This window comes from Balaenoptera acutorostrata, chromosome 19 (assembly GCF_949987535.1).
Source record: "Balaenoptera acutorostrata chromosome 19, mBalAcu1.1, whole genome shotgun sequence".
Classification (NCBI taxonomy): domain Eukaryota; kingdom Metazoa; phylum Chordata; class Mammalia; order Artiodactyla; family Balaenopteridae; genus Balaenoptera; species Balaenoptera acutorostrata.
This window is the reverse complement of record NC_080082.1, coordinates 46462932-46476169: the sequence shown is the minus strand read 5'-3', so window position 1 is coordinate 46476169 and position 13238 is coordinate 46462932. Positions and strand designations below refer to the sequence as shown.

The 13238-nt window shown below is 50.8% G+C and overlaps 1 protein-coding gene across 1 annotated transcript in view; it reads left to right on the top strand.

The window, feature by feature from the left end:
- Nucleotides 1-12178, top strand: part of TSHZ3 (teashirt zinc finger homeobox 3) — a 69452-nt gene extending 57274 nt beyond the window's left edge. The window contains exon 2 of the mRNA XM_057534656.1: nt 7375-12178. Within this exon, the coding sequence (XP_057390639.1) occupies nt 7375-10580 (3206 nt within the window). The 3' untranslated portion in view covers nt 10581-12178. The remainder of the gene's footprint in view (nt 1-7374) is intronic.
- The last annotated feature ends 1060 nt before the right edge of the window (nt 12179-13238 follow it).

Below are 13238 nucleotides of genomic sequence, written 5' to 3'. Positions count from 1 at the left end.
GTTGAGAGGACTCGGGCCTCCCTAGGCCTTTAGGCAGGGTGTTTATTAAAACTCGACTTGAATTTGATTCATGAACCAGGCAGAGTGGTCTTGGCTGTGAAGGGAGGTCAGGAATAGGGTCTACAGAGACTGGCGTGCATGAGCCCTGAGCTGGTGTCCAGAGCCAACGGCCGTCTTCACAAGCTGTCCAGTTTCAGGCATGTCGCCTACGCCTGTCTTCTAGGCAGTTCCAAGTCAAGTCTCAAATGTGATCATTTGTGTGAGGGTCTGAGAGGGGCTCCTGGGGTTTGCTGAGGCCCTGGGCTCTGGGTCCTGCTCCTCCTGGGCTCCCCTGGCCAGGTGTCCTCCGCCCAGGACGGCCCAGATCATCTCTGGGGCAGAAGAAACCTCTGTCCCCAAGCTGCATCCCCTTGCTCTGCCCACCAGGGTTGGCTGAACATTTAACTGCCTTCTTGGTCATGCCCTCAGATGGTTAAATTACCCTTAAAATAAAAAGTCACCTTATGTCTTGAAAATCTGAGTGCTCAGGAGAGGCTGAGACAAGACCTGGGTCTCCAGCTGTGGAGCTGACCCCCAGCAGCACCCCAGGGCCCCTCTCCTCACACCAGCCCTGCACCAAGACCCCCAGCTCAGGTGCTTTCCTTACCGTCCTCACCGCTAGAATAATCTCTTCTCTCTACCTCTTCTCAAATCTCCATCACTGATTTTCTTTCTCTCCTTCCCTCACTGCCCTTGGGGGTCTCTCTCTGTCTCTATCTCTCTCCATCTCTGTCTCTGTCTTTCTGCCTCTTTCTGTATCTCTGTCTCTCTCCACCCTTTGTCTCTGTCTCTGTCTCTGTTTCTCTCTCTGTCCCTTCCCAACACCACCCTAGTCCTGGTGGATTCTTCCCTCTCTCCCATTGTTCTCGCTCTGATCCCTGCCCCCCACTCTCTCCTCACCCTTCTCCAGCCCTGTCCTTCTTCAGCCCCACCCCCTCCTCTCCCTGCCTCCTCTTCCCCCTCCATCGCAGTCATTGAGGATGGAGGGTGCCCACTCAGAGTACAAGAGGAGGTGCTCTTGTACCTTGAATGGACCACCTGTTCGGAAGAGAGGGGAGCATGGGTCCCAGGACGCATTAGCCAGTAATTCACCTTCCCAGTCAGTCTTGGGAATTTGAAAACAGGGTAATAACTTCAGAACCCTCATTTCAGCCCAGAAAATGCAAAAATCCGCAGGACAGTTTACTTTGAAATTGCTTCTGGGAGCAGGGCGCAGCCACGCCCTCTTTCCTTTCTCTCCAGCTCTCTCCAGTGCCGCCCTACCCCCAGCCCAGCCCCCGCCCTGCGGCTGGAGACCCACCCCCACAGGGACACCCCTCAGTTCCTTCATCTCCTCGTTTGGGGGGAGATGCACAACAGTGTGATGAAGGTAGTTCCCACTTGCCCAGAAATGAATTCCATTATGCCCCGGCTTACTGTTTTATATTTATATCAAAAGTATTAATTCCTTTTTACCTAGGGGTTGGGTTTAGTTAATGATGATAATAAATATTAATGAGGTTGCTGCTGCCTCCAGACCTTCTGATTGCGGCACTGGCTGGCTCCTCACTCCTGGGACAGCCCACTGTCCCTGTGGCCACGTCTTGGAAGGCACGAGCCCCAGGGAGCGGTGGGAGGGGACTCAGGACCCTCCTGGAGGGGCAGGCATGGGATCCAATGGGGATGGGGCATCAGGGAAGGCTCTGATGCAGCAGAAGCTCACTCCATGCTCCTTCTGTGTGATTCCCTCAGGAGTTCCGTCAAATCCCCTTTATACTGACTCCTGAGGGGTCCCCACAGAGGGCTTGGGAGTGTCCCATTTAACTTGTTGGAACTGAAGTTTCCTAGGCTGCAAAAGGGAAATCATTTTATCCACCTGCCAGGACCATTGAAAGGATCAAATGCAGTGAATGTGAAAATGGTTCATAAACATGCACATATTAGGTAGGAGTGTGGTTTTTTTCATCATTTGACATTCCAGGGCATTGGGCTGTGGAGCTTTGTAGAAAGCCTTTGTAAGTGTGAGAGCTTTTTGTTTCTCATGAACATGCATCTCTGCCCAAGAGTCCCACTTGGTTCTGGGCATGCCAAGTTCTTGAGTTCATCCCGTTGTCCAAAAATGTGTCCTTGGCCCTCAGCTTTGGGATGTTGGATTGACGTCTTGCCGACTGAAGAGCTTACATTTCACTGAAGGGGAGAGCAGGTGGGGATGTAATAGGGAAGCAGTCACAGCAATTGGTAAGCGTTCACCTCTTGGAGAGGACCATTTTCCACTGAGAGACTTGGGGAAAAATGAAACACAGGCCCCAGTCCATCCTCCCTTGAGTCTCCACTCTCGTGTGTTTCTTTGCATCTTTGCAGCTGATGATCTGGTTTGAATGCGAGTCCCTCCCCCTTACAGTTCAGGGCCTCCTGTGCTGGAACCGGCAGCAGAGGTCTCTATTTTAATAGTATTTGTTCAAGAGAAAACAGTGACGCTGATGCATTCTTGGAGAGGGGTACTGGGATGTGGGCACAGCCACGGGTGGCGCCAGTGCAAGGAGACCACCGTCTGGGGGACTTCCTCCCCTCTTCCTTAGTGGAGGGTTCCGTCATCCTGTCCCCCAGAGGCCGGTCCTCATGCCGCCCATGCTCAGAAAACGGATCCAGGAAGGACTTTGGATCAGACCCCAGCACATCTCCTTTCTCTGGGACCAGCTGGAGTCTGGATCTATCTAGATGTTTTGGCAACTATTTAGGAGGTTTGAAGAAGTCATCTCTGGTGTTCATTCATTCATTCATTCACTCATTCATTCCGTGGATGTGTGTTGAGTGGCTACTCCGGGCCAGACGGTAGGGTTGCAGCAGATTTTGGGGTTGGTGGGGGGTCTGGTCCCGACCCCATGAAGCTGACAGTCTGTTGGAACACCCTGGAACATCTGCTGTAAGCTAGAGATTTCAGCGGTGTGCCTTGTAAAAAGAAGGGAGCGGGTGGCGTGCTAAGGGGACAAAGTTGGGGTCGAGAAGCCCCCTTCCCCAGATACTACATTCCACTGCAGCCCAGGGAGGGGTAGATGGCCCCCCTTCCTCTTCTTTGAATCTGCCCCACGGTTTCCAGCACAGGAGGCAGCAGTGCAGAGTTAGAGGCTCTGGCACGTTCTAGAAGCTGAGAGGCTGGAGAGGAAGTAGGGCCGAGATGGTGGAGGACTCTGGGGCAATGGGAGGTCACTGAGGGTGTTCCACGGGCGGGGGTGGGGCGTTACCCATCCGCTGAATGATAAGGCTCCGGTGGCTTCTGGCTGGAGAACAGAGGGAAGGGGCTGGGGCTGGAGTCAGGGGTTCCTTGAGGAGGGGTGAGAGATGCTGGGGTCGGAGGGGACAGAGGCTGGAAACAAGCATCTTGCTGCTGGACGTGACCTCCAATCAACCTCTTTCCAAAAAGCAGGATTGTAAGAGTACAGTGGGCCCTTGGCCTTGGAGAATCCAGACAGGAACAGAAAGAGAAAGTTAAGCAGAAGGTTAAATAGCAGCAGGGATCAAAATAACCATCCACAGTAGCAAAGCCTCCCGAGGCCTGATTACCTGTGCGCGATTACCTGTCAGGTACGAGCCGGGGACAGGGCCTGCCATCGGCTCCCTGACAGGAGGGACCCCTGATGGCCACCTCGGTGGGGCCGGCTTCTCACCCAGTGCCCCCCCCCAGCCCCCTGTTGACCTCTCACTGTCCCACGCAGTCTGTGATGGAGACACCCAGCCCCCCTCCCCTCCTGGCCTGATCCGGGGCATCAGCTGTCCCAGTGAGGACATTCTTCTTCCTCTCCGGCTGGGGACTTTGCTGGTTAGTGCAGAGCAGAAGGGACAAAGGAGTGACTTAACCTCTGAGTACTTGTGAGGAGCCAGCGCGTGGAGGGAATGAGCCAGAGCAGGTGGGCTTTGCCTCACTTCTTTACCCTGTGCTCAGAAAAGCCACGGAACAGAGAAGGAGAGGAGGAGGGCCTTACCGATCAGGCCGCAGTGCCCTGTCACTTATACATGGGGAAACGCAGGCCGAGAGAAAGAAAAGGATATCCTGGCGGGGGTGGGGCGCGATCAGAATTAGTGGAATGAATGAACCTTTCCATCCCTTCATCCCCTCTGCCATCTCTCTGGGCCCGTTTCAGCTTTCTCACCACTTTTTGAAGTTCAGTCATCAAGAGTGGATGTGATATTCTCGGAGGAGTGCAATTATTGCAAAACATAGCGGAAGGATTCGTGCTTTGCCCTCCAAGTACTTCTCACTGTTGGGTCTGAAAAGAAAATGGCTGTTTCAGTAGGTGGTGAGGTCCCTGTCAGGGCAGTGTGCAAGGGTGCTTGTAAGGAGCCTCAGAAACCATGACAAGGGTGGTGTGTGGGGTGATGCCACGTCTCCCAGGATCCAGGGCCTCTTGGCCCCGAAGCTTTTTAATTTTCCTCAGAGTAAGATTTGGTTCCCACCAGGGGGGTTGGCCTTACTTTTCTTTCAATATTAATTTCCTCCTCCGTCATCAGACTGATGGCATTCTGATACTGCTGTGCGATTTACAAGGCATACTGGAGTTCGCTGGAGGCCAGCTCGGGGTGGGAGCCGGCCAGGCCGATGATGGTGCGTGTGTGTGCTCTGGGGGGCGCTCCAGACAGCCTGCTGTGCTCCCCACACCGTGCCGAGGCTTCCACGGGGGCCACGCTGCTCCTGGCTGGGAGGTGGACAGGCAGAGCCGCCCATGTTCCCTTAGCTGGTGGCCTTCGTGCCACATTGGGCTCTTTCATGCCCACCGTTGGCTCTGGCTTCTTTCGCCTGCCTGGTGTCTCTCTCCTGTAGTGGCCTGATGGGGCCATTTCGGGATTCCTGGCTCTCCTAGACTGAATTCCATGGGAGCCATGATGGGTGTGGTTCACGCTGCGGAATGTGGCTCCCAGGGCATCTCCGGGAGAGAAGGGGTTCTGGGATCTACCCTGTTCACACGGGGCCGGGCAGGGACACAGGCCACTGTGGTTTTCTCCCTCCTTCCAGACTCAGTGTTCCAAATGAGGCCCCTTGGATGCAAACGTTATACCTACTCGCACCCAGTGCATTTCTGCGGACAGTCAAACCCACATCGCCCTGCTCTAGCTCCTCTGCGAGAGTAATGCAGATCTGCCTGGGTGCCCTGACCTGGCCCTGCTGGGTGTCCCCTGGCCAGGGTGGTCGGCTGACCGGGTTTGCCCAGGACTGAGAGGATCCCCGGGACGTGGAACTTTCGGTGCTGAAACCAGGAGAGTTCCTGGCAAACTGCGACTCTTGGTCACTTTGCCCCCAGCTCCCCTCCCTGCAGACCTGCCAGCCCTGTTGGGGTTTGAGTGTGCTGAAGCCAAGGATGGTGTGCAAAGGGGGAGATACCTTCTTTCCTTTTTATTCTCCTCTTCCTTTCCCAACAAGAGCATTCATCTTCCCCCTTGTGACTGACACCATAGTCCGCTATCCACTGTGGCCCTGGCCCTAGGAAAAGAGCTTGTTTGCCATGTTAATTTGTCAGCTCCAAGTGCATGGCCTTAAACTGAAGGTTCACCACAGCTGACCGGAGCAGGGCACTTTCTTCTGGTCATTTGTGAAGGACCTTGCACAGCTCCAGCCCAAGACTCTTGCTTCACTGTTTGCATATAAGCAGAAGCATCCCTGCCTCTACAGCTGATCCGAATGTGTGTACCTGGGACACTCTTCCCATCCAAATTCAAATCACCTCGGTGTTGGGATGTCGGTAGTTTCTCAGCTTAGAAATCTTGGTGCTCAAAGGGGTCTTAGGAAAAGAAAAAAATCACACATGACCTGGATGGAAAAGCCAGGGGAAATATCTGTGTGTCTTCCTGGGAATATTCTTTCAGTCATTTCACTGTTTGGTTTTTTGTTTTTTTTTGTTTTTTTTTTTTCTGGTGTGAAATTGATCTGGGGCCGGATCTTTAAAGTTATGGGAGTGAATTCCACAAACAAAGTTTCCTTTTCTTTCCGAGGAGCTTTTAATCAGCCAGGCAGTTAACACTGTACCATTCCAGCTGCCTCACACACTCAGCCGCTGGCCTTTAGAAGCAAACAGGTATTGAGGGGCTGACAAGAAATTACTTTTCACCCCTTTTCTGGCTTAGCATTGTCACTCACCACAGGGCTGGCCACGCCTCATTGTTCACGAGATCAACCCAACTTGGTTTACAGTGTCAGGCAAGCTCCAGTAAGGAAAAACCAAAGTCACTGAATACAAAAGAATGAAAAAAAAAAATCACTCAGTTCCACGAATGCAAGTGTTCTCCTGGCTTTGCATCTCTGGAGTGCGTCTTCCAGAACCCATGGCTGCTCAGCCCTGCTCAGAGCACCTCCACCTGCTCGGAAGTACAGGCTGGATTTACATCCCCAGTTACATAGCTTCCAGAAAGACAGGATCCCTGTTGGATGCCCATGAAGCTTATGCTGAGTAAATATTGACAAAGTAGTCTAAAGAGCAAACACTTTGACATTTGTAAGGTCCACTGGAAGGTCTTGTATATATTTATACAGCAGGAATGAGCACCGCATACCAATTTTCCTGAACTTGTTCTGACATAATTCTGCATGGGTAGTGTGTGTGCCGGTAGCTGAGAACGGCTGAGTGTACACACGGGGGACACGGCCGGGGCTGGGTGGTGGCGGGTCAGAGTCTTCCCTCCCATCTAGAACAAACCAACACCTGTCCAAGCTTCTATAAGGAAACTTACTTTAAGCTTCTTATAAGACCTACTTTTTCAGAAGGATAAAAGAAAAAAGAAAGCCACAAAACCTTGTTTTTAATTTATTGCAATTGATGTACTTTCTTTTTACTTCATAAAAATTGTATTGATGTTTTTGTGCTTTATATTTATTAAAGATTGAGCCTCAAAAATGTAATGAGTAAAAAATGCTTGCTTAATTTAAATTGTGAATCTGTCTGTTAAGAAATGCATTAGGGGTAGGAGAAGCATAAGACATATTAATTGACAGACAGGAACTGCTGTCTCTGAGGTTGATACAAGTAATTTATTACTTTAGAAATGAATGCCACCTCCAGAATGTGCTTCATTAATTTCAAATTTAGTTTTAATTTCAAGCTGTTGCCCCTTGAGAAGAATAAGGTGGCAAATTATGTTTGAAGAGCAGATTTTTTTTTTTTTTTTGCTCCAAAGAAACACCACATTTTAACTATTTAATTTTACAAATAAATGTGCCTGCCTGCTTTGCTGTGTTTTCCCGAGAGCCGAGAAAATGTTCTAGGTAAGATCAACACTTACTAATGCTTTTTTTTCTTTCTTTCTTTCTTTCTCTCCTTCTCCCTGTGTCCCTTCTTTCTGCCCTACTTGTCCCACCTGTTATCACGGCAGCCTATGTTTCAGATGAGTTAAAGGCTGCCGCCCTGGTAGACGAAGACATAGACCCAGAAGAGAGCCTGGCAGATGGGGAGCCCTCGGCTAAGTACATGTGCCCAGAAAAGGAGCTCAGCAAGACCTGCCCCAGCTACCAGAACTCCCCAGCGGCTGAGTTTTCCAGCCACGAGATGGACAGCGAGTCCCACATCAGTGAGACTAGCGACCGGATGGCCGACTTCGAAAGCGGCTCCATCAAGAACGAAGAGGAGACCAAGGAGGTGGCGGTCCCACCCGAAGACACGACCGTGTCGGACAGCCTGGAGCAGATGAAGGCCGTGTACAACCACTTCCTCTCCAACTCCTACTGGTCCAACCTCACCCTCAACCTGCACCAGCCGTCCTCGGAGAAGAACAACGGAAGCAGCAGCAGCAGCAGCAGTAGCAGCAGCAGCTGCGGCAGCGGGAGCTTCGACTGGCACCAGAGCGCCATGGCCAAGACCCTGCAGCAGGTGTCACAGAGCCGCGTGCTGCCCGAGCCCAGCCTGTTCAGCACCGTGCAGCTGTACCGGCAGAGCAGCAAGCTCTACGGCTCCATCTTCACTGGGGCCAGCAAGTTCCGCTGCAAAGACTGCAGCGCCGCCTACGACACCCTGGTGGAGTTGACGGTGCACATGAACGAGACGGGGCACTACCGCGACGACAACCACGAGACTGACAACAACAACCCCAAGCGCTGGTCCAAGCCCCGCAAACGCTCGCTGCTGGAGATGGAAGGGAAGGAGGACGCCCAGAAGGTGTTGAAGTGCATGTACTGCGGCCACTCGTTCGAGTCCCTCCAGGACCTGAGTGTCCATATGATCAAAACGAAACACTACCAAAAAGTGCCTCTGAAGGAACCTGTCACTCCCGTCGCAGCCAAAATCATCCCTGCCGCTCGCAAGAAGGCCTCGCTGGAGCTGGAGCTCCCCAGCTCCCCGGACTCCACCGGCGGCACCCCCAAAGCTGCCATGGCGGACACGAACGACGTGCTTCAGAAGAACTCCAACCCGTACATCACGCCAAATAACCGCTACGGCCACCAGAACGGGGCCAGCTACGCCTGGCACTTCGAGGCCCGCAAGTCCCAGATCCTCAAGTGCATGGAGTGCGGCAGCTCGCACGACACGCTGCAGGAGCTCACGGCCCACATGATGGTGACTGGCCACTTCATCAAGGTCACCAACTCGGCCATGAAGAAGGGGAAGCCCATCATGGAGACGCCTGTCACTCCCAGCATCACCACCCTGCTGGATGAGAAGGTGCAATCCGTGCCCCTGGCCGCCACCACCTTCACGTCCCCCTCCAACACTCCCGCCAGCGTCTCCCCGAAACTGAACGTGGAGGTCAAGAAGGAGGCCGACAAGGAGAAAGCGGTCAGCGACGAGAAGCCTAAGGAAAAGGAGAAGGCCTGTGAGGAGGAGGAGAAGTACGACATCTCTTCCAAGTACCACTATTTGACTGAGAACGACTTAGAAGAGAGTCCCAAGGGGGGGCTCGATATCCTCAAGTCCCTAGAAAACACAGTGACGTCTGCCATCAATAAGGCCCAGAACGGCACCCCCAGCTGGGGGGGCTACCCCAGCATCCACGCCGCCTACCAGCTCCCCAACATGATGAAGCTGTCTCTGGGCTCCGCGGGGAAGAGCACACCCCTGAAGCCCATGTTTGGCAACAGTGACATCGTGTCCCCCACGAAGAACCAGACCCTGATCTCTCCGCCCAGCAGCCAGACCTCACCCATGCCCAAGACAAACTTTCACGCCATGGAGGAGCTGGTGAAAAAAGTCACCGAGAAAGTTGCCAAAGTGGAGGAGAAAATGAAGGAGCCCGAGGGCAAGCTTTCTCCGCCCAAGCGGGCCACCCCGTCCCCGTGCAGCAGCGAGGTCAGCGAGCCCATCAGGATGGAGGCGTCCAGCGATGGGGGCTTCAAGAGCCAGGAGGACAGCCCCAGCCCCCAGCGGGACGGCTGCAAGGAGGGGAGCCCCCCGGCAGAGCCGGTGGAGAACGGCGGGGACCTGGTGAAGCCCATTAGCAGCGGCCTGAGCAGCAGCACGGCCATCATCACTGACCACCCGCCGGAGCAGCCCTTCGTTAACCCTCTGAGTGCCCTCCAGTCGGTCATGAACATCCACCTGGGCAAGGCTGCCAAGCCCTCCCTACCTGCCCTCGACCCCATGAGCATGCTTTTCAAGATGAGCAACAGCCTGGCCGAGAAGGCGGCGGTGGCCACCCCACCACCCCTGCAGTCCAAGAAGGTGGACCACCTCGACCGCTACTTCTACCACGTCAACAACGACCAACCCATAGACTTGACAAAAGGGAAGAGCGACAAAGGCTGCTCTTTGGGTTCAGTGCTTTTGTCACCCACGTCCACATCCCCAGCCACCTCCTCATCCACGGTGACAACGGCAAAGACGTCTGCCGTCGTATCATTCATGTCAAACTCGCCGCTCCGCGAGAACGCCTTGTCAGATATATCCGATATGCTGAAGAACTTGACAGAGAGCCACACGTCAAAGTCCTCCACCCCTTCCAGCATCTCCGAGAAGTCTGACATTGACGGGGCCACCCTGGAGGAGGCCGAGGAGGCAACGCCCGCACAGAAGAGGAAGGGCCGCCAATCAAACTGGAACCCCCAGCACCTGCTGATCCTCCAGGCCCAGTTCGCCGCCAGCCTCCGGCAGACCTCAGAGGGCAAGTACATCATGTCGGACCTGAGCCCCCAGGAGCGCATGCACATCTCAAGGTTCACCGGGCTCTCCATGACCACCATCAGCCACTGGCTGGCCAACGTGAAGTACCAGCTGCGAAGGACAGGTGGAACAAAGTTCCTCAAAAACTTGGACACTGGTCACCCCGTGTTCTTTTGTAATGACTGCGCGTCACAAATCAGGACTCCCTCCACGTACATCAGCCATCTCGAGTCACACCTGGGCTTCCGGCTACGGGATTTGTCCAAACTGTCCACCGAACAGATTAACAATCAGATAGCACAAACCAAGTCACCGTCGGAAAAATTGGTGACGTCCTCCCCCGAGGAGGACCTGGGGACCTCCTACCAGTGCAAACTTTGCAATCGGACCTTTGCGAGCAAGCATGCGGTTAAACTTCACCTCAGCAAAACACACGGGAAATCCCCAGAGGACCACCTTCTGTATGTTTCCGAGTTAGAGAAGCAGTAGCGTTTGCTTTTGATGAAAACGACTGTGATTTGCTTTGAGGGAAACTGTTGCAGGCACCTTAAGGCCCCTCTGTCTTGTTCTAGGCACATGTTCTTATTTTAACTGCAGAGAATCACTCTGGGCTGGACTGTTTTGTATAACTGTACAGTGTTTAATAGAGGTGCATACTCAGCTGTTGTCACTGGTAAAATATGAAGGTTAAAACGCAGTGGTAAGTGTTTGGAACTTTGTGTAAATGGGATTTAGTTGTGAGCACCCCCTGATGCTTCAAGCTGCATGCATTAACAGACAGTTTAATTAAGCATTTATGACGAAACCGGCCACATTTTTCCACGCGGCCGAGTGTGCTGGCATTTTTCACCCTTTCATCTTTAGCCCTCTGAGTACTTTGAAGCACTTTTGCATTAATTTGGTTAAAAAATAAAATAAAATAATAATAATGTATGAAGCTCTGTTTTTTAAATTCCTTACCAGCTTAGTTATAATTAATAATACGAACCTCCATTTATGCAGGTCTGCAGGGGTATAACACGCCTTGAAATTTAAAAGAATATTATTTTCACATTGAAACATAGATGTATATATTGTATAGATTTCAGACTCTCTTATGAAAAATGTGATTGTGGGTAAATGACCTTTTTTCCTGCATTTATAGCAACAGTGTTTTATGTACCTGCTATGCTCTGGGCATAAGCAATGCCTATGTATAGTGTATATTTCTTTTTCTTTTTTTTTAAGGTCTATGGGTTTTGTTTTTTTACATGCAAACATTGTAAATTATACAGAAGATACCACAGATAACATTTATAAAGTATACAGAAACATTATCTGAAAGCAAAGTATGATTGTTTGTTTTGCTATACAGTACATCTATATTGATAGAGGTTCACGTTTAAATTATACATATTTATTAGCATCATATTATCATTTGTTTTGAGCAGTCTGAATAAACGAGGCCAGGAAATCCATCCATGGCAGGCATCATAACTATTTTGCACATGATTTTTAAAGGTATTTATTAGAAATCCAAAAAAAAAAAAAACGCTCAAAATAAACTCAGTGCTCAAAGGGTTAAGTCTATTTCAAAAGGAAAAAAAAAAAGAACAAAAAAAGAGAGAGAGAGAACTTGTACTGTATTTCCTAAACATTGATAAAGCCTTTAAAATGTTTGTACTGTAATACTTTGCTTAAAAGTCACGAGGCATTCTGTGATACAACCTCTTTTACTTATTTATAAGCCCTCTTGGTTGCTATTCCATATTGTAGGATGCCTTTTTTATTTCAATTGGTAACTTTCTGTTTTGTTCTTCCTAATTATTCTCCCAAGATCCCACACTGCAGCTTTATCTTTAGGCTTATGAAAGGTAACCCGTGGTTACCGGCTCTCCAAGTGATTCTGTTCTTCTCCATTTTTGGCAGTTAATTTGCAGAAGTAACTGACAGCTGACACCATATGAGAACCTATGTATAAAATATTGGCATGTAAACAGCACAGACACTCTGTGCCCTGTTTTGTTGTTGACAATGAACCACCATTATGTGACTCTTCATATAACCCTCTTTTCTACGGCAGCATTAAAATTGTCTTTTTGCTATAATTTTGTGTTGCGTTCACAATTATGTCTGAAATGTGCTACGACTAACGAGCACATTAAAATTAAATTGTATGCGATCTGTTTATGACTGAGTTGGTCGCTGTGTCTGCCAGGTGCTGGCAGTCGGAAGCCGCCCGTAAATCAGGGGAGTTTTAGTGAACTTTGGGTTTGGAGAGCAGCAAACATTCACTTAGAGGCGGCGTGGACAGAATTTTCCCCAAGAATAAAAATGGAAAAGAAAGGAAGATGTTCCCGTGAGGTTAGATCCTCCCTCGGAAGGCGATGCTATCAAACACCGGTAGTGGAGCTTCGGTCACACCTGGTGACCCACGTGGGGGCCGGAGGTTGGTCTCCCATCTGCGTGAGAGAAGTCGAAGTCAGGGCCCAGAGCCCTGCTCGAGGGAGATGGGAAGAAAGGTTTTTGGAAGACTCAGTGCAGGGCGGCTCCTTCCTGTTGATTCAGGATTTTCAAGGAGCAGAAAACAGAGCCCAGCTGGGCAGGTGGACCCTGGGGTCCACACTGTCTCTGTTGTGCTAAAGCAAGCCCAGATAACGGGGTGTAGGGGGGCGGGGAGCCTGAACCCATCCACGGGAGGAGTGGGGAGAGCATTTATATGATAATCACAAGCTTTTATTAGCCCTGGCAAATTATGCCAACAAAACGCTGGGAACATATCATGTAAAATTGTAAAATACCTTTATTACTATATTCAGACTACTCTTGCAGTTATGTGTAATCGTAGCTCCTAACCTAGAATTATACAAATGAGAGATGTATTATAGCCATGTAATATATAAAACACCTCCACGTTAAAAAAAATACGCTTTTATTAAAAATTTAAATTAAGCCCTTTCAGAGATGTTCGGCAACACGCCTACATTTTTTTCTGTTCATTCCCACCCCTTTGTGTCAAGATGAGGCCAAAATTTCTGTCTGCTCTACTTTCTCTCGGCAATCCATCTCTCTCCGGGTTTTTAGAGAGAACCTCACTAGAGTTTAAAACGGGTTTTTGGCAAGTAGGGAGGTGTGTGCTGGCTCTGCTCTCGCCTTGTAATGCAGGCG